The sequence below is a fragment of the Lepus europaeus genome, chromosome 16, assembly GCF_033115175.1.
Source record: "Lepus europaeus isolate LE1 chromosome 16, mLepTim1.pri, whole genome shotgun sequence".
In the NCBI taxonomy this organism is placed as follows: domain Eukaryota; kingdom Metazoa; phylum Chordata; class Mammalia; order Lagomorpha; family Leporidae; genus Lepus; species Lepus europaeus.
In genome coordinates, this window is record NC_084842.1 from 88,828,085 (window position 1) to 88,850,008 (window position 21,924).

Sequence of the window (21,924 nt, forward strand, 5' to 3'; positions counted from 1 at the left end):
GTCTCCTAACCAGGACCAGCCTCTTCCTCTCTCACAGCACGGGGAACAGTGACGGGCACTGCGCTTGGGCTGCGCCGGGAGTGCTACAGAGGCTCAGGAGGGCCCTGTCCCCACGGCACGCCCAGCTGCCTGGCTGCTGTGACCCCTCCGCTCGGAAAGACCGCCCAGAGAATTCTCCGGCGCCAACCCCCTTCCTACACGCAAGTCTGGTTGTGCTTTGCTGCCACACAGTCTGTGTGGTGGCGGCCCCGGCATGGAGGGGGCACCTCCACACACAGACGGATGGGGTGAGACAGCGTGGCACGACCGCTCACGGACGGAGGCCTGTGACGACAAGCAGCACTCACTCACTCGCCGCTGATCCACTTCCGTTTTTAAGAAAGCAGGCTGGGCTCCCTGAGGGGACAAGCACTCGGACAGCCTAGCTCGGTGTCTGTGAGACAACAGGGCACGGCCTCACAGAAGCTGGAGAGGGGGTGTGATGGCAATCACCCCTAAGGAAACGCCAGCGACAGCTACAGGGGGCTGGAAATGCTGGCACGTCGGTCTTCTATGAACGTGAAAGCTGGGTCACAGACAGGCACTGCCCAAGCCACCAGCACCCAGCCACCTGTGGGTCAGAGACAGGCACCACCCAGGGCCACCAGCACCCAGCCACCTGTGGGTCAGAGACAGGCACCACCCAGGGCCATCAGCACCCAGCCACCTGTGGGTCAGAGACAGGCACCACCCAGGGCCATCAGCACCCAGCCACCTGTGGGTCACAGACAGGCACCGCCCAGGGCCACCAGCACCCAGCCACCTGTGGGTCAGAAACAGGCACCGCCCAGGGCCACCAGCACCCAGCCACCTGTGGGTCAGAGACAGGCACCGCCCAGGGCCACCAGCACCCAGCCACCTGTGGGTCAGAGACAGGCACCGCCCAGGGCCACCAGCACCCAGTCACCTGTGGGTGACAGACAGGCACCGCCCAGGGCCACCAGCACCCAGCCACCTGTGGGTCAGAGACAGGCACCGCCCAGGGCCACCAGCACCCAGCCACCTGTGGGTCAGAGACAGGCACCGCCCAGGGCCACCAGCACCCAGCCACCTGTGGGTCAGAGACAGGCACCGCCCAGGGCCACCAGCACCCAGCCACCTGTGGGTGACAGACAGGCACCGCCCAGGGCCACCAGCACCCAGCCACCTGTGGGTGACAGACAGGCACCGCCCAGGGCCACCAGCACCCAGCCACCTGTGGGTCAGAGACAGGCACTGCCCAGGGCCACCAGCACCCAGCCACCTGTGGGTCAGAGACAGGCACCACCCAGGGCCACCAGCACCCAGCCACCTGTGGGTCAGAGACAGGCACCGCCCAGGGCCACCAGCACCCAGCCACCTGTGGGTCAGAGACAGGCACCGCCCAGGGCCACCAGCACCCAGCCACCTGGAGCCACCTGCACAGCAACTTAAGCAAAAAAACTCGAGTAAAACCTGTAACAAAAACGAAAAGCTAAGCAAACCCTAGTGTGACTGGGGTGCTGCCTGTTTTGTGCACATTTTCCAGCCGGCAGACAGCCCCAGGGAAGCCTGCGCAGCCTGAGTGATGTGTGTGGGGTGGGCAGAGGGGAATGTGGTAGGGACACGGCGCCCATGGAAACGCCACGGAAGCCGCTCCTCTCGCGAAGAGAACGCACGTCAGTGGCCGACCCTGGCTTCCACAGCAGGCCGCAGATCGCGGGGGTGGGAATCGGGGCCTCTAGATTTTCGAAGCCCCCGCACAGTCCCGGCCCCACGTCTCGCAGGGCTTCAGGGCACCTCCACGCCCCCGCAAACCCGACAGGCAGCGCCTGAGCCTGCACTCACTTGAGGTGATGTACTCCGGCGCTTTCCCAGGGCTCAGCGGCACAGCTTCCTCATAGTAGCCTTCCGGGAGCGAGGCAGTCGGCAGAGGCGGAGGCCCACTGTCAGGAGGCTGAGGAGAACACAGAGACGAGCGTGAGCCTGAGAAGCCGGCTCCCACCCCGGGCAGGGGCCGGGACGGCAGTCCCCCAGGGAGTCCCCCCTTCCTGCGGCCAGCCCACCGGGCCCCGCCCCCTCCGTGGAGCTCCGCCAGCACACGGCACCATCTCCTTGCGTGTCCTCTTCCCATGCGGTGCTGAGACAGGTAGCCCCCTCTGGGGCAGACAGGCCCACAATACCCTGTACACCACGGCTCCCCCCGAAGAATCTCCAGAGCCGATTCTTCTCTGCGGCCCAGCGCCCGCAGAGGGCGAAGCTCCCAGGACACAGGGCTGTCCAGACTTGCCTGGTGCCCACTACACAGTAAGCACATCTACCCCGGCCGGATTAGCGGGTAAAGTTGGCCCTCACTCTCACGATATTCCTACGATGTCCTAGGAGATCTCCAGGAAAGAGAAGAAAGTCCCTAGGAACCACTCTAAAAGAGACGCAGGATTACTCTCTGGCGCGGGAGGGAAGCCCATCCTTATGAAAACCAACCAGTAGGGGGTGAAGGCGCCCAATCCCATCCTGGAGTGCGGGGGAGGGTCCAGCTTCCTGGCTGTGGGGACTCGGGGACTCGAGTACTGGGGGCCCTGCCACCCACATGGACTGCGCACCCAGCTCCTGGCTGTGGCCCATGTGCCGCAGGCATCAACCAGCGGATGAAAGATCTCCATCTCTAACCCTCCCTCTCTCAAATAGAATGAAAATAAGTCAGTAGAAATTAAATAAAATAAAACCAATCAGAGCACAACATCTTGACAACCTCTAGAACGCGCGTCCTCTGGCCTCGAAGCTGTGACTTCAGAGTCCGGAGGGGCGCGGGGCTCACTCCGCCCTCTGCACGTGGCCTGCAAAGCACAGCTGAGGCCGCCTTCGTTCTTGAACTTCCCTGCTGGCTCCAACTCAGCCCATCCCCCATCCCTCTGAGAACTCAGCTCCGCCAGCGAAGGGACAGCCCACGTCCCGCCACCTGCGCGGCTCTCGGCTGCATCCACGGACCCACACGGAATCTTCCACGGCACACGTTCTGCCACCTTCAATCTCACAACGCCAACGTGGAGCTCCGAACAGCACAGCCCGCTCAAAACCGGGTGCCAGTGAGCGACAGAGCCGGTTCCCCGCCGCTTCCAGTGTTCACGTGCTCTCCTCCTCCTGTTATCCGCGCCTACCCACTTCACACGACCCGCGTTCTGCAAACACAGCGGAAGAGGCGTGTCGCGGAGAATGAACAAAACGAAGACCTACCAAGTTTCAGTTCCAAGTAGAACAATGTTCCGATGGAATCATGGGATGCTTTATGTAAACACCCGAGAATGTGCAACTCCATCACTTCCCATTCTGTGTAACAGCTCAGAGGCAGGAAGGCCCCGTGAGTGACTAACCACGCACGGCACGCCCAGCCCACGCCAACTCCGGCAGACGAGGGCCAGCGGCCGGGCCGCAGACAGCCCCCGGCACTCCCCGGAGTCCTCGGAACGGAACCTGACACAGCGGGCTCGGCGCCGGCCACGGTCAAGGAGCCCGTGCCAGGCGTGTGCTCCGGGAAGAGCTGTGGACTCACGAGTGCCTTCGCTGGAGAGGCGGGAGCTCACGCCCCTCAGCGAGGTGAGAGGCGGATGACTCACGTCCTGGGCAGCGCTGCGGCTGACTCACACAGAGGCCTCTTCAGTAGCACAGCCAGACTTGGTTCTCGCAGGCTCCAGCTATGCCGAGAGCTTGCTGGGATTCCTGAACAGAACTTTCAGATCCCACTGCTGGGCACGTATTTGGTGCAGCCTTTCCAGAGACATCCCTAAACCCAGTCATTCCACTTCCAGAAGTACACCCCACTCGATCGAGAAAAAAAGCATAAGGATATTCAAAATATTTCTTTAGCAAAAAACTAAGAGCCGTCTAAACACTGCTGAAGGGAAGGTCGCTCAGACACGCGGCCACATCCGCAGGGAAGCGTCTAGAACGCAGCGCTTGTCCACAGCCCTCCCCCCCCCCCCCCCCCGAGAACCCCACACGGCATCTGCTGAGCGAGCAAAGGCAGCCACAGCACAATCCCCCGGCAAAACCGCGTGTGCCGTGCGCAACACCGGCCGTGACCTTCACTCCCATTTTTCTGGAACAAAAAGTTCCCACCTTCACTACGTTAAGCAAAAGCCTCACAGAGAATTCTTCTAACAATAATAAATTATTATTTTATACAATTATATGGCATAAACGTAATAGTAACTATTACTATTACTATTATTCCAACAATGTAACAGTAGTAACTATTTCCTGCTTGCCTACTGGGACACCATTCTGGGATACTTTGCAGGGATTCTCTCTCCTTCAGAGAGTAACGCCCACATTTAAGTATTTCAAGAATGATTTCACAGGCCGATGTTTGACAGAGTTAGACTAAGCCTCCGCCTGAGGCACTGGCATCGCATATGGGCACTGGTCCTGTCCCGGCTATGGCCTGGGAAAGCAGTGGAAGATGGCCCAAGTCCTTGGGCCCCTGCACCCGCGTGGGAGACCTGGAGGAAGCTGCTGGCTCCTGGTTTCGTACCAGGCTAGCCCCAGCTGTTGCAGCCTTTTGGGGAGTGAGCCGGCAAATGGAAGACCTCTCTGTCTCTCTGTCTCTCCCTCTCTCTGTAAATCTGCCTCTCAAGTAAATAAACTCTTTTGCAAGTAAAGACAGAGACTGGGACGGCTGAAGAGCTTGCCCAGCGGCAGGCGCTACGAATGGGCTGATGAGCGGAGCAGCGGAGGTGGGCCAGAGTGCGCGCTAACGGCGGAAGCAGAGGCTGAGGCGGACCCTGGGCCGCACCTGCCCCAGCGACGTCCCTCAGCACCTGACACGGCAGGTGGCAGAGCAGACTAGGACGGACGACAGGAGAGCAACGCCTTCCCTTACTCCTACCCCAATCTATTCCTTGGTCCTCGGCACAAAAACACCAATGAACCACGAGACCTGGTGTTAGCTGAGAAAGACAAGCCCAGACAGCGAGACGTGGGGACTCTGACCCCGGGCAGACGGCAGCGTGCGCAGCCTGCTCTTCTGTGGCAGAGGTTAGAATATGCCTAGAGGAACAGCCAAATATCTAACCTGGGGTAAGGAGGTTGGGGTCAAGTTCTCATCTGTCACACAGTCAGCAGGGCCCTCTTCTGACTGACATGAGAACCCCAGGGCCCCTCCACTGCGCGCACCACAGCCTGGGCTTCCCATGCCACTGACAGGGACCAAGCAGTGGGGCAAGTAATTTTCAATGGCTAATAAAATTTTATAGCCTAAACTGAAATAAATGGTTTCAATACTAACACCAAGAATCGTGGGTAAGTATTCTTGGCAAAACAGAACCCTTCACCCCCGTTCCACGCTGATCACTGTTTAATCTGCATTCCGGCCGCACTTGAAAACACCCCTGAAGTCTCTCCGCTCCCGCGGCCCCGCGGCCGTGTCTCTTCCCGTCCCTCTCCGTCGGGAGAGGCAGCCACGCGGAGGCCAGCAGTCCAACAGCAGCGCGCACGGGGCACGTCTGGAACGCAGCCAAAGGACGCACCTCATGAAAACGCCGCCAGGATCGGACGCTGAGACCACGCCCTGAGGGCCTCGAAAGTCAGCGAAAAGGAAGGAGCACGTCCGGCTCCCCAGGGCAGGCAGGGGTTTTGCTGTGTGACGTCGTGGGCTTCGGTCTCAACACTGCAACTGGTGAAATGTCTGATTCTGCCACACAATCCCGAGAGCCTTAACGCTCACCTGTCAGATATAACGGCAGTGCCGTCACACCAAGGATGACACGCGACCAGAAGGCAGGGCGGCCGGCATCAAACCTCAGTGTCTCACAGAGACAGCAAAACGGCGCTGCCGAGAGAGGCGGAGACGCAGGAACAGGGCCCTGGTGCCTGAAAGGGACAAAGACGCACACGTTCCGGAAGTGAACGGTGGCGACGGCTGCACGGCACTGTCGGTCTGCTTAACGCCGCTGAGCTGCACACTTCTCTAACAAGATGTAGCTTGAAAGGCAGAGTAAGAGAGAAAGACAGAGGGAGAAAGAGAGCGAGAGGAGGGAGGGAGGGGGAGAGAGGGAGATCTTCCATCTGGGGCTCATCATCCAAGCGACGGCAGCAGCTGGGCCTGGGCTACCCCCGAGCCAGGAAACAGGAGCTCCACCCCAGTCTCCCTCTGGGTGGCAGGGACCCAAGCGCGTGAGCCCTCGCCGGCTGCCCTCCCAGGCATGTCAGCAAGAAGCTGGATCAGAAGCCGAGGAGCCCGGACTTGAACCAGCGTTCCCACACGGGAGTGCTGCGAGCAGCGGCTCACCCCGCTTTGTCCCAAGTTGTGCACTTTACAAAGGTAAACTCTAGGTTACGTGTATTTTACTACAGTTTGTTTTTTTTATCTTCACTGTTGCCCACTGGCATCAAATTTATTTCTTTTTTTTTAAAGATTTTATTTTCTTGAGAGCCAGAGTTACAGACAGAGACAGGGAAAGACAGAGAGGCCTTCCATCCACTGGCTCACTCCTCAAATGGCCACAGTCGAGTTGGGCCCATCCGAAGCCAGGAGCCAGAAGCTTCTTCCTGGTCTCCCACGCGGGTGCAGGGCCCAAGCACCTGGGCCATCTTCTGCTGCTTTCCCAGGCCATAGCAGAGAGCTGGATCAGAACAGGAGCAGCCAGGACAGGAACCGGTGCCCATATGGGATGCCATGGGGTGTCAGTGCCATAGGGGGAGGTTTAGCCCACTATGCCACAACACCAGCCCCCACTGGTATCAAATTTATATCAGCTCCGGGTCACCCCTCAACACAGCGCGACCCTGTTCCATCTAAGCTGTGGAATGAGCACTTCTGCGCCGGCCTCCGCGTGGCATCTCAGGTGCCGCTCCACCACGCCACCTTCCTTCTCCACCCTGAGAGCTGAGCTGTGCCTGTGGACTCGCTGCTCATCTGCAGAGCAGGAAGCAAAGCACAGGTGGGGCCTGGATCAGACCCCGTGGCGCTGGGTGGTGGGGCACGGGCAGCCGGCCCAACACAGGCGGGCCCGTTCCCAGACCGGGCCCATCCTGGCAACCAGCTCTCAGCACTGTCACACTTGCTGCCTGTAAGTACAGTCGGCCTGACAGCTGCACAACTCCCCGAATCAAAAACAAAAATTCTTCGGATGCTTGGGCCTATTCCAGGCCCCCTTGGAAAGCAAGGACGCAAGGCAGACTGGGAAGCCCCTGTGGTCCAGAGGCTGGGGGAGGGTCGCAGTGGCTACTGAACACACACCCCCGCCTACACTGTCCCCTGAACACTTCCAGATAAACGTGCTGCCCGGGACACTGGCCGCTGGCACGTCCACTCCGAGGGAAGACAGCAACAGCCTCACCGGCACCAGAGAGCTGGCCTCCAGCACGCCCCACAGCAGCAGGACGTTGCCAGCGTCTCCTGAGCGGTGAGCAGTGCTGTCTGCATATTATGCAACGTGCAAGGCACACACATCATTCTCAAAGCCTGAAGTGTGGTTGGATTCAAAGAATCCCACAGCTGGCAACCGCGTAAGGCACCGAGCGGCCTAGGAGAGGAAACCCTCTCCCTCGCAGGCCTTTCTCACACAGGCGCCTGAGAGAAGGCAGCGTGCGAGTCCGCGCATCTGGACTCCAGCACACGAGAAGTAGTCGCCAGACACAAACCACGAGCCAGGAACGCCCTCACGGCTTGCGTTACTCTGTCGATCAACCCCAAGCTGCCCCGCAAGCCCACCTGCAGAACAACTACCCATCTCACCACCCAGCAACCGTAAGTACTCCTGATGCCCTCATGAAGCTTGCCAGCCCCTCCCTGAAGCCCCTCCTTCACCGCCCACAACATCCATGAAACCAACCCTGGGGATCAGCACCAGCCAGAAACCACCACCAGGGCTGCCAGCAGCATCCCCATGGTGGCATCAGCCAACTACAGGATCATTATAATAAAACTGAGACTGACACTCACACTCCCATGATGCACCTGCTGCCATGATACTTCTAAGACTTCCAAAAAAGGGCAAGGAAATGGGAGGCGCTCTGGCGCCACCCCCAAACCCCCCCCCCCCCGCATCTACGAACACTGGATTGATCCCCAGCGGACCGCACTGGGGATCCCTGAGGGTCGGCCCAGAGCCCCCTGCATGCAGCTCCCCATGGGCGTGGCCACGTTCCCCGTGAATGTGCACTCCTGCTTTACGTGCACACACATCTGCGCCTCTGCCGACCCTGACGACGTCTCGTCTTCAAAGTGTGTCTTGCACTGGACACAAGAACCCAGGCCCAGCCACGCTGACGCGCTCCCAGTACACCTGGCTCCCTGCCAGCCGGCACCTTCATCCATGGGACACCTTCTACCCAGCACAGCTCCCACACGTCCCGCCTTCACCCCACAGGCAGCAGGTTCTCCCGCACACCAGCAAACGGCCAACTGGCCAAACGCCAACTCACGGTTAATTTCCTGAGCGAATCACTTAGCTTGCTGAGTTAGGAATTCACCAAAAACTAGCAGAAAATTAGAGGAGCCCCCTCCGATGCAGGCTCTAACTGACACGCCGACCGACGTCCTCCGCCCCTCCGTGAAACTCCCTGCCTGATGTCTACAAAATGCGAAGCCTTTGTGGCCGACAAGCTCCTCCCTGAGAGCCTGTGAGAGTCCCAGCAGGTGAGCCGTGAGTTAAGGGGGAGTCAGCTTAAGTTCTCGTGACTGCGATCCCTCAATCTGTCACATAAATAAATGAAAACCAGTGAGTGACAAGGAGAGAGGAGGACTCCCTGAGACGCTGCCAGGGTCACCCGAGACAGCTGGAGAAACGCGTCTCCTGGAGCTGCACTCAGCTGCACCACCGCCACGGAAAGGCCCACAGCACACCCCGGACAGCCCTGCCCAGGGACGGGCAGAGCCCCGCGAAGGATGGAGCCCTCCCCCACCGCAGAGTGCAGCGGCTCTGCGGTGACAGCGGGAAACACCCCCTGACGTCTGTCAGGACTAACGTGTGGCTCATTTCCCTTTTTTTGTTTGTTTGTTTTTTGGATTTTTTTGACAGGCAGAGTGGACAGTGAGAGAGAGAGAGAGAAAGGTCTTCCTTTACCGTTGGTAAAGGCCGTCGTGGCCGGCACACTGCGGCCGGCGCACCATGCTGATCCGAAGCCAGGAGCCAGGTGCTTCTCCTGGTCACCCATGCAGGTGCAGGGCCCAAGCACTTGGGCCATCCTCCACTGCACTCCCGGGCCTCAGCAGAGAGCTGGACTGGAAGAGGGGCAACCGGGACAGAATCCGGCGCCCCGACCGGAACTAGAACCCAGGGTGCCAGCGCCGCAGGTGGAGGATTAGCCTATTGAGCCGCGGCGCCGGCCGTGTGGTTCATTTCCAAAAGCAGAGACCTAAGAAGGGACAGGGCATGGCTCCCAAGGAGCCCCTTCCCCTGGAGTCTGGATGGCAGAGGGCAGCTTCAGCGCACTCGCTCCCCCTCTCCCTCTCTCTAGATTGCTCGTCACCTCATACATGCCAACAGACTGTTTGTGAGCTACTTTAAGCCAGCATTTTTAAACAAGCAATTGTTAATGCCATGTTAGCCTTTTCCTTCTGTACTGAAGTAAAGGATGAAATGTCCAATTCTGAGTGAAAAGCAGCTAACAGCTGGCTTGCAGGTATGGACAGGATGCTAAAGTGAGGGCAATGCCAGCTGGGTGATGTGACAGCCACAAAACGGCCAAAATGGGACAGGGTGGCTCAGCAGAGCGGCAGACCCTTTCTGGGTGCCTTAGGCTGCCCACAAATATTCCTTCTGCAACCTGGCTTTCGCCTCAAATCAGGACTGCAAAAGCTTCTGCCCTTCTGAAAAACCTAAGAACCTATGCAGGTTCTTCATACTTGGAAAACAGAAACTCAACAGGGAGAACGGGGCCTCTTAGGTGACTGGGAAGACTGTGACCTTCCGGGAGCTCGGCCGTGGGGACCGAGACCTTCCGGGAGCTCGGCCGTGGGGACCGAGACCTTCCGGGTGCTCGGCCGTGGGGACCGAGACCTTCCGGGTGCTCGGCCGTGGGGACTGAGACCTTCCGGGTACACAGCTGTGAGGACTGAGACCTTCTGGGTGCTCGGCCGTGATCACTGTGACCTTCCGGGTGCTCGGCCGTGGGGACTGAGACCTTCTGGGTGCTTGGCCGTGGGGACTAAGACCTTCCGGGTGCTCGGCTGTGGGGACTGAGACCTTCCGGGTGCTCGGCCGTGGGGACTGAGACCTTCTGGGTGCTTGGCCGTGGGGACTAAGACCTTCCGGGTGCTCGGCTGTGGGGACTGAGACCTTCCGGGAGCTCGGCCGTGGGGACTGAGACCTTCCGGGTGCTCGGCCGTGATCACTGTGACCTTCCGAGTGCTTGGCCGTGAGGACTGCGAACTTCCGGGTGCTCGGCCGTGATCACTGTGACCTTCCGAGTGCTTGGCCGTGAGGACTGCGAACTTCCGGGTGCTCGGCCGTGATCACTGTGACCTTCCGAGTGCTTGGCCGTGAGGACTGCGAACTTCCGGGTGCTCGGCCGTGAGGCCTGCGACCCTCCGAGCGCTTGGCCATGAGGCCTGCGACCCTCCGAGCGCTCGGCCGTGAGGCGAGGAGGGCGGCAATGCGCACTGGACAAGCAGCCCCACGTGTGGCTGCTCACCCGTCACCCTTCCTAGCGAGCTGGGAGTGAAGCCTTGCTCTTCGCTGTCTTCGTGTGCCCGTCATCCTCTGGTGGGTGAGGTGGTCTCTGGCGCTTCGTTCCCACAGCATGCAGCATGCACGAGGCACGAGGAGGGAGAGATGCCCCACCGGTCACACCGTCACTGAAGGCTCTCGTTTAAACCGACGACCCTTAAGGCACATGGACACCTGTTAAAGCCCCTCACCTGACCCCGCGTTCCTGACTAACCGCCGGCTGCGATGGCATCAGGAGGGCTTCGCACACGCCCTCCACCGGGCCACTGCGTCATGCCTATTTGCAGCCGAGGGCACGGACAGGGCTCAGGGCAGGACAGAGTGACAGACACAGACAAGAAGAGAGAGAGAGAAAGATGAGTGAATGCTGGGTAATAAGCTGTACTTGAGAGAAAATCTGCAGGAATCGATCAATTAGTCCATGGTCAAAATGCTGACCAATCCAGAACTCTGTCTGAAACTGGTACCACGCTGACAGTCCCTGTCCGGCTGGGACACGAGGGGCTTGGCGTTCAGCCCAGACCCCTCCGGCATCAGAGAAGACGCCGTGCAGCTCACAGAACCACCGCCACCTTCCTGGCTGCTTCCAGGGCTGTTGTCTCCCCCTCAGTCTGGAAACTCCTGTCCTGCTAGGGAGGGTGACGGTCAAATTGAAGACCCAGCATGGGGAGCCCCATTGCGGGAGGCCCCACTTCAAGACCCAGCATGGGGAGACCCATTGTGGGAGGCCCCACTTCAAGACAGCATGGGGAGCCCCATCGTGGGAGGCCCCACTTCAAGACCCAGCATGGCGAGAACCATCGCAGAGGCTCCACTTCAAGCCAAGCTTACAGAGAAAAACAAAAACAACGCAGAAGATAATGACAAGTAAATTGATGACTTCTCACCTACTTCTTCATGTATTGGACAGATAACGCGTCAGTGAAGTTGACCACTGGCTCCTGTCCCAGCTGCTCTGCTCATGTGCTGGAAAGCAGCGTAAGACAGTCCAAGGGCTTGGGCCCCCGCACCCATGGGGGAGACCTGGATGATGCTCCTGCATCCTGACTTTCACCTGGCCCAGCCCTGGCCAGTGTGGCCACTAGGGGAGGGAACCAACAGATGTAGACCTCTCTCTCTCTCTCTCTCTCTCTCTCTCTCTCGCTTCTCCCTCCCCCTCCCTGTAACTGCCTTTCAAATAAATAAACAGTGTAAAATACACATCATATACACTTATATATCCATATATAGATAGATAGATATAGAGATAGAGATATATACTGTCAAGTGTGGCACAGTGAAATGCACAGCACAGGAGCATAAGGCAAGGAGGACACGTAAGCACGTGCGTGACCTGAGTTCCTAGTACGGGCGGGCAATCGGCGGTTGGCACGGCAGCTCTCACACCATGTCCGGTACTGCAGGGCAGGGCCTCAGCTCCAGCTTCCTGGTGAGGCGCACACCGGGAGGCAGCAGGACACGGCCCAAGTACTTGGGTCCCAGCCTCTCCCGTGAGAGATCTGGCTGGAGTTCTGGGATCCCAGCTATAGCCTGGCCCAGCCTTTCCTGTGTGGGCATTTGGGGAGCAAACTGGCAGATGGAAGATCTCTACTTGTCTCTCTCTTCTTTTCAAATAAACAAGTAAATACTTTTTAAAGGAAAAGAATATACAACTGTGATATACAGGAAAAAATTTTTAATTTTTTCTAACAACCGTAAAACAGCTGAAATCAATCTTGCTAAGGCAGCTGTGTGGTGCATAACAACATTTTGGTCAACAATGAACTGTACAGGCAACAGTGGCCCCATAAGATTACAAGGAAGCTGATTCCTATTGCCTAGGGCTGGTGTAGCACTCACCCCATGCAGTCCTTGTGTGTTCCTGGTGATGTTGGCATCACCAGCCACATCAAAGTATGGAATCTACAATTATGCACACCACGAAACTCCTGACAGTGAACAATTACCCTACTGCAGTGCTTCTCAAAACAGGGCCCCATCAACAAGCAACACAGCACTGACTGTATAACACAGACTGTATCTAACACTGTGTATCCAACACTGACTGTGTATCCAACACTCTATCTAACACTGACCATGTATCTAACACTGACTGTATCTAACACTGTATATCTAACACTGACTGCGTATAACACAGACTGTATCTAACACTGTGTATCCAACACTGACTGTGTATCCAACACTCTATCTAACACTGACCATGTATCTAACACTGACTGTATCTAACACTGTATATCTAACACTGACTGTGTATCTAACACAGTGTATCTAACACTTGCCAGTGTATCTAACACTGACTGTGTCTAATACTGACTGTATCTAACACTGACCATGTATGTAACACTTGCTGGTTATCTAACACTGTGTATCCAGCGCTGACTGTGTATCTAACGCTGACTGTGTATCTAACACTTGCTGGGTATTTAACACTGACCATGTATGTAACACTTGCTGGGTATCTAACACTGTGTATCCAACACTGACTGTGTATCCCACACTGTATCTAACACTGTATATCTAACACTGACTGTGTATCCCACACTGTATCTAACACTGTGTATCTAACACTGACTGTGTATCCCACACTGTATCTAACACTGTGTATCTAACACTGACTGTGTATCCCACACTGTATCTAACACTGTGTATCTAACACTGACTGTGTATCCACACTGTATCTAACACTGTGTATCTAACACTGACTGTGTATCCCACACTGTATCTAACACTTGCTGGGTATCTAACACTGACTGTGTATCCCACACTGTATCTAACACTTGCTGGGTATCTAACACTGACTGTGTATCCCACACTGTATCTAACACTTGGCTGGGTATCTAACACTGACTGTGTATCCCACACTGTATCTAACACTGTGTATCCAACACTGACTGTGTATCCCACACTGTATCTAACACTGTGTATCCAACACTGACTGTGTATCCCACACTGTATCTAAAACTGTATATCTAACACTGACTGTATCTAACACTGTATCTAACACTGTGTATCCAACACTGACTGTGTATCCCACACTGTATCTAACACTGGGTATCCAACACTGACTGTGTATCCCACACTGTATCTAACACTGTGTATCCAACACTGACTGTGTATCCCACACTGTATCTAACACTGGGTATCCAACACTGACTGTGTATCCCACACTGTATCTAACACTGTGTATCTAACACTGACTGTGTATCCCACACTGTATCTAACACTTGCTGGGTATCTAACACTGACTGTGTATCCCACACTGTATCTAACACTTGCTGGGTATCTAACACTGACTGTGTATCCCACACTGTATCTAACACTTGGCTGGGTATCCAACACTGACTGTGTATCCCACACTGTATCTAACACTGTATATCTAACACTGACTGTGTATCCCACACTGTATCTAACACTGGGTATCCAACACTGACTGTGTATCCCACACTGTATCTAACACTGGGTATCCAACACTGACTGTGTATCCCACACTGTATCTAACACTGGGTATCCAACACTGACTGTGTATCCCACACTGTATCTAACACTGGGTATCCAACACTGACTGTGTATCCCACACTGTATCTAACACTGGGTATCCAACACTGACTGTGTATCCCACACTGTATCTAACACTGGGTATCCAACACTGACTGTGTATCCCACACTGTATCTAACACTTGGCTGGGTATCCAACACTGACTGTGTATCCCACACTGTATCTAACACTTGGCTGGGTATCCAACACTGACTGTGTATCCCACACTGTATCTAACACTGGGTATCCAACACTGACTGTGTATCCCACACTGTATCTAACACTGTATATCTAACACTGACTGTGTATCCCACACTGTATCTAACACTGGGTATCCAACACTGACTGTGTATCCCACACTGTATCTAACACTTGGCTGGGTATCCAACACTGACTGTGTATCCCACACTGTATCTAACACTGGGTATCCAACACTGACTGTGTATCCCACACTGTATCTAACACTGGGTATCCAACACTGACTGTGTATCCCACACTGTATCTAACACTGGGTATCCAACACTGACTGTGTATCCCACACTGTATCTAACACTGGGTATCCAACACTGACTGTGTATCCCACACTGTATCTAACACTGGGTATCCAACACTGACTGTGTATCCCACACTGTATCTAACACTGGGTATCCAACACTGACTGTGTATCCCACACTGTATCTAACACTGGGTATCCAACACTGACTGTGTATCCCACACTGTATCTAACACTGGGTATCCAACACTGACTGTGTATCCCACACTGTATCTAACACTGGGTATCCAACACTGACTGTGTATCCCACACTGTATCTAACACTGGGTATCCAACACTGACTGTGTATCCCACACTGTATCTAACACTGGGTATCCAACACTGACTGTGTATCCCACACTGTATCTAACACTTGGCTGGGTATCCAACACTGACTGTGTATCCCACACTGTATCTAACACTGGGTATCCAACACTGACTGTGTATCCCACACTGTATCTAACACTGGGTATCCAACACTGACTGTGTATCCCACACTGTATCTAACACTGGGTATCCAACACTGACTGTGTATCCCACACTGTATCTAACACTGGGTATCCAACACTGACTGTGTATCCCACACTGTATCTAACACTTGGCTGGGTATCCAACACTGACTGTGTATCCCACACTGTATCTAACACTGTATATCTAACACTGACTGTGTATCCCACACTGTATCTAACACTGTATATCTAACACTGACTGTGTATCCCACACTGTATCTAACACTGTATATCTAACACTGACTGTGTATCCCACACTGTATCTAACACTTGCTGGGTATCCAACACTGACTGTGTATCCCACACTTGCCAGTACATCTTCTTTAACTGGAGTGTGCAGAATGCAATTCAACATGTTACCTACGTAATCATTATCAATGAGGTATTTTAGATCCTTTTTCTCACACTGAGTCTTCCAACTCCAGTGGTTTTTAGAACACACGTAGCATCTCAACTGGGAACAATGAGGCTGCAGGTGCTCAGCAGCCAGTGAGGCGAGCACGGGTGGAGAACGTGTTTTCCAGTGACACGCTGGGGAGCAGCCCCACGAACGGGGCGGTACCTGCTTTTTCTTTACTACTTTCCTTTCTCTTTAACTCCATATTTCCTTTCTTTCTCCAGTCAACAAAAGGGAAATTTACTGAGGCCTCAAAGCCCTGGGGGCTCGGGCAAGAGGCTGCTCTGTGGGGCGGGGGCCTTGTTTGATCTCTTGGGGCAGCACCGGGGAGCAGGGAGCGGCACACCTGGGGCAGATCTTGTAGCTGTGACAGGGAGGCCTTGGAGACACCGCCTCGCAGGCAAAGCCACAAGCTGGGTGTGGTGGTCTGAGACAGGGTGGCCAAGGTCAGCCGCTGTTAGTCAGGCAGCCCAATGGTGCTGCGGGCTCGACCCCCGGGTGTAGGTCTTGCCTGTCAGGGTGCCCATGAAGACCTGCGCCTGCGTCCACTCAGGGGCCTGAGGTCTCCCATGTCCAGCCCCCGCTCAGGGGCTGGAGACAAAGAGCTTAACTCCAGATTTTCCCCCGTGACTTCTCAGAAGTGCAGCAGCCAGGCCCCAGCCACACGCAGGAACAAGATGCCCAGGGGATCCGTGTGGGAGTCAATGCTCAGCACAGCCTGCACGCGTGTGGCACGAGCGCTGGAGAAACAGGAGCCCGTCACCTGCACCAGGACTGCCCAACAGGCACTGCTCTGATACTCTGAGCACAGAAGCCACACTTCCTCCTCGGGGTCACACAAGTGACTGTGCTGCCGTGGGAAGAGGCTGCCTCCGCTCGCGTCCCCTCCTGGAGTGACCGCACTGCTGTGGGAAGGGGCTGCCTCTGCTCGCGTCCCCTCCTGGAGTGACCGCACTGCTGTGGGAAGGGGCTGCCTCCGCTTGCGTCCCCTCCTGGAGTGACCGCACTGCTGTGGGAAGGGGCTATCTCCGCTCGCGTCCCCTCCTGGAGTGACCGCACTGCTGTGGGAAGGGGCTATCTCCGCTCGCGTCCCCTCCTGGAGTGACCGCACTGCTGTGGGAAGGGGCTGCCTCTGCTCGCGTCCCCTCCTGGAGTGACCGCGCTGCCGTAGGAAGAGGCTGCCTCTGCTCGCGTCCCCTCCTGGATCCCGCCACCCCCTGTGCCTGTGCAGGGAGGCGGCTTCTGACCTAACACCAGCCCCTCACCTGTCAGTCACGCCTGCACGGGCTCTGCTGCCACCCCTCCCAAGCGAGGGCTGATAAATGCTGGATTTGAAGTTTTAAGAACGTCGCTTCAGTTCCTGCTCTTCCTACTTGTGCTGTGACCTCGGCAAATCACAACGTCTCTGAGCTTGCACTTCCTTGTCTGGAAAACGGGCAGGCAGACTCTTCTTAGGGTAAGGTGTTCCAGGAGTTGAGCCAAATGGTGAGGATAAAGTGAAATGACAGCCGCCCCCTTACCCACGGTTCACTGAGGTTGCAGTCACCCACGGCCAACTGTGGCCCAAAAACAGTAAGTGCAGAATTCCAGAAATGAATAAATAAGAAGTTGCCAATAATGTTTATTACAGTATATTGTTACAGCTACTGTTCTACGATTAGTCACTGTAGGCAGTCTCTTAGTGTGCCTAACTCATACACTAGACTTTACCACGGGTATGCGTGGACAGGAAGACACGGTCTCTAAGCGCATGGTGCTGTCCCAGCCTGCAGCCATCTGCTGGGACCCTGAAACAGCCAACTGCAGACACGGGAGACGACTGTACACAGTGAAAAGTCAGCCAGGCTTCTCCGGGATTTGTGGCAGGAATCCAAGAGTCTAAGCTAATGTCCTCCGTACCTACTAGACACTGGGTACTACGCTAGGGCCCCAGCACAGATAAGACATGGTCCTGCCGTCCCGCAGTTCACAACCTGCTGGAGAGGGACAGCCAAACGACTCACACTGGAAGTAAACACTGCAGGAGGCTCCCGAAGTAACTGGTTTTGTCCCAAACAGGAGTAAAAGTCTCAGCTCCCTGAGTAAGCAAGTTAGAGAAGAGCAAAATGCAGAAAATGCTGAACGGAATATGAAAAACTATCTCAGGTTGAAAAGAATTGCCAAAAAAATGCTTACTGCATGCAACCAAACCAAATACACATTCCCAGAACATGTACATAATTTTCTCTACTGAAAAATCAATGGATAAGCACAGAAGTGTAACAGTGACTTCTTAAAAAAAATCACAGATTTATTTGAAAGGCAGAGTAACAGAGAGAAGGAAAGACAGAAATCTTCCATTCACTGGTCACTCCCCAAATGGCCCCAACAGCCAGAGCTGGGCCAGACCAAAGTCAGGAGCCTGGAACTTTATCCAGGTCTCCCACATGGGTGCAGGGGCCCAAGCACTCGGGCCGTCTTCCGCTGTTTTCCCAGGCCATAGCAGAAGCTGGAACAGAAGTGGAGCAGCCGGAACCTGCACTCACAGGAGACGCCCTCGGCGCCCAGCGTCAGGTGGTGGCTTACCCTGTGCCTCACCTCGCCAGCCCCGTAACAGCGGCCAAGGAATTGAGAATCAGAGTTAACTGAAAGGGGGCCGAGTCCTCAGGCCCCACCTACGCTATGTTACCTGCTGCACCCTCTGACCTGCGTCTGTTCGTGGCGTTTAAGAACAGATTTCCAAGGACCTGGAGCCCCAGCAATCCGCTACCTGTCGGCTCTACCAGTCAGCCGTCACCGGCAGCTTCCGTTCCTGGCAGCCCTGGAAACACGCTCCACGCAGTGCCTCGGGCAAAACAAGGCCTCTGTCCTGCTGCAACTGGGCTCGCACCCCACACCCCTGCTCCCAGGAGGACGTGCGCAGCGGGGTTCAGCTCACCAGCCACGGCTGCGGGATCTCCGGCAGAGGCATCTGAGGGGGCGCCGGCAGGCTGCTGGGGGTCTCGTGCTTCTGACCATCTTTCACTTCGACACCTGTAGGTATCAACCAAAGACAGGGGTGAGGAGGGGAGGGGGAGGCCTCCACTGACGCTGCCACTTCCTGAGCCCCACACTGAAGTCTTGAGGTGGGTATCACTACTTTACAGGTCACAAATCTATGGTTTAAAGAAATAAAAACAAAGGAAAGATGGGAAAGTAGCAAACACGGCGGCTGGGAATGGCCGGGCTGGCACTTTCTCCCCAGCCCCACGCGGCCTCTGCGAGCAGGCTGCTCCACCTCAGCTTCTAGGGCGCTGCCGCCCATGCACCGAGGGGCGACGCTCTCCTAGGGGCTGTGTGGAGCCCACACCCCTCAGGACACTCCGGTGTAAGCCAAGTTGGCCAAGGGTGACCTGTGCCGGGGTGATGGGCAAGAGGAGGACGCAGTCCCACTACACACCCCTGGTCCACGTGGAAAACAACCACAAAGCTACAATCACCTCCAGGCCGTCCAGCGCCAGGCCAGAGGCCAGGGTGGGGATGCAAAAGCCAGCCTGACCTCCAGCGGCTGTAACAGAAACAGTAAAAGAGAAAAGAAAGAAAAAGAACAAGTGGAAACTGTACCCCAAAACCAAGCAGCGGATGTCTGAGTCCATAGGAAAGTAAGGAGCTGAGGGGAGGATGAGGGGCTGGAAACACCAGGGAATGCGTCCAGAACGAAGCACGGGCGACGAGGCAGGAGCAGAGAGGGTGGGAACCAAGGGAAGCAAGGAGAAATGGAGCCAGCGGGGCCAGCCCGGCAGCGGCGCAGGCAGGAGGCCGGCACGGCTGCCAGAGGGGCTCGCGGGCAGGGGGCGAGGAGGAGCACTGACCGCCTGCGAAACAGAAGAAAGCGCAGAGAACAGCAGGTGGTAGCTATGAAGGCTTCAGCGATGTTAAGCACTGTTCTGACCGTATCTTAGCTCATTCGCCCCACAAGGCTGACACCACGCTTAGGCCTCTTCTAGATCTGGAAACTAAAGCACCAAGAGACTAAGACCTTGTGCAAGGTCATGCAAGACCTTGTGCAAGGTCATGCACTCGGTAAGCGCGGCCAGGCTAGGAACTGAGCCCCTGTGCCCCTGGAGGTTCCTCAGAAACCACATATCATAAAGGGCCCAGGAGCTGGACTCTGACCAAGGAGACAGGGGCGCACAGGTTCCCCCAGCCTCCGCCTGGGGCGCTCTCCTTCCCGACAGGCTGTGTCTCCTCCCTACCATGAATGCAACGTGGGCAGGGGTAAACAGCCAGACGCTGACACCCGTGAGTCCTTCCAATTCATCTCTGAATGCCGGGGTGATCGTGGGGACCCCCCGCACACCCTGCGGCCTTTACCATTCTGGGCCTAGAGGCAAACACAACTGCACCTGGCTCCAGTGAAAAGTGGACAAGTGAACAAGTTCCTAATCAGTGAACAAATGAGCCGGTCTTAGGAGGACGGTAGGGTGAACGACGGCTTGAAGGCAAGAGAACCTGGAACGAGGGATGACGTTCCAAGGCCACAGACACAGGAAAAGACGCTCAGGATCACCAGCCCCGGTCAGACGGCTGCCATCCAGGAATCAGAAGCAACAAACGCTGGCGAGGATGTGGAGGAAGAGGTAGCCTAGTACGCTGGTGGGGAAGCGTAATCTGGTACAACCACTGTGGAAGGCAGCCTGGAGACCCCTCAGAGATCTCAAAGTAGACCTACCACAAGACCCGGCCGTTCCACTCCTGGGAATATACCCAAAGGGAACGCAGTCAGTCTATGAAAGAGTTATCTGCACCCCCTGTTTACAGCAGATCAATCCACAATGGCTGAGACCTGTAATCAACCCAGATGCTAACTGGATAAAGAAAATGTGGGACACACACAACAGAACACCACCCAGCCACAAAGACAGACTGGTGCAACGGGAGACCACTATGCGTGGTGAAATAAGCCAGACCCCAAAAGACAAACATACATTTTCTGATTGGTTGCAGCCAATGTATGGAGTACAAAAAGAAAAAACACTTAATGTGAATCAAGCTAAACTGATGTCCTGTGATGTGACTGCTGTCTGTGACCCCATCTACACCTGCAGCATTTACTTGCAGGGCTCTCTGTCCACAGAAGCACCTGTGACTATAAAGTAAGCTGGGGGGTGGGGGGTGGGATCAAGGAGAGCATCACTGGATTCTTGTAATCATATCTATGCCATCTGCAGTCTACAAATTAACAAACAGAAATGCAACAGTAAAACAAACATCAGAAGCGAGGAATGCCGCACCTTTGGCCGACTGTATCCTCAGCAGAATGTTGGCGATCACGGCCTTCTTCTCCCTGACGGTCGATGTTAGATATTCATGGTCCAGGAGTTCCAGAAAGAGACGAAGTTCAACTATTAACTCTTCCATTGCTGAAACAAAGGAGAGAGGCAGCACATTAGGCCCACGGGTTCGCAAATGTCAAAATACGCACGCTAAGTTTTACCGAAGACACTTCACTTTTAGCTTGCTTATGGAATGTCGCATTTTACCATGACAGGCAAGTTTGCTGAGACCAGAACACCTGAAAGAGTCACACGTAATCTTCTTAATAAATGCGCTGCTCCTTCAATTTGCTTTGAGACGGGAAAACCCAGCTGGGAAAACTCCAGAGCCAGCTGGCACCAGATGGTGCCAAGGCCCTGAAGCCTGACCTCATCACCTTGTGTCCATCCCACATATATTGGATTTCAGTGTCGGGAAGGAGACGGGAGCTTACAACGCCAGTTTTCAAATAACCACAAAGGCACAGTTCCAGAAATTCAGCATCCAACTCTGCTGGCTTATACGGCTCCAACACAGGGTGTGAGACGCTGAGGGGGCGCAAAACTCAGGTTCAGGCGCTGACTTCCAGCGCACGCCTCTTCCCTCTGGACTTACGGCAGACTTCCTCGGACATCCGCAAGACAGAATTCTGGATTACATCAGCAATTTGTAATTAACGATGCAGCAAGTGGGGAATCCCAAAATCCTTTCTCGAAGTTCACGAGGCCCACACTGTCTTCACCATACAGAGCAGCGAGCCTCTCAGCGCAAACACAGTGCTACCGACATACGAGTGGTCACAGGAATCTTCACCCACGCACAGCGAAAATCAAGAAAAGGGGCCGGCGCCGTGGCAGAGCGGCTTCAGCTGCTGCCTGCGATGCTGGCGTCCTGTACGGGTGCCGGCTCAAGTCCCGGCTGCTCCATGTCTGAACCACTCCCTGCCGATGGTCAGGGAAAGGCAGCAGAGGATGGCCGAAGTGCTTGGGCCCCTGGCACCCATGTGGGAG

At 55.6% G+C, this 21,924-nt stretch overlaps 1 protein-coding gene across 8 annotated transcripts in view; it reads right to left on the reverse strand.

Annotated features, from left to right (window-relative positions):
• The window catches only part of AFAP1 (actin filament associated protein 1), a 183,215-nt gene that overhangs the window by 91,974 nt on the left and 69,317 nt on the right, over positions 1 to 21,924 (reverse strand). For all 8 annotated transcript variants that reach the window (XR_009868165.1, XR_009868162.1, XR_009868164.1 and 5 more), the window contains exons 2-4: positions 20,893 to 21,021; positions 18,558 to 18,652; positions 1,846 to 1,954 (exon numbers count right to left, since the gene is read on the reverse strand). Coding sequence is in view for 4 of the 8 variants with exons in the window: in XM_062212641.1 (XP_062068625.1) it covers positions 1,846 to 1,954; positions 18,558 to 18,652; positions 20,893 to 21,019 (331 nt within the window). In the remaining 4 variants the exon portion in view is untranslated. The remainder of the gene's footprint in view (positions 1 to 1,845; positions 1,955 to 18,557; positions 18,653 to 20,892; positions 21,022 to 21,924) is intronic.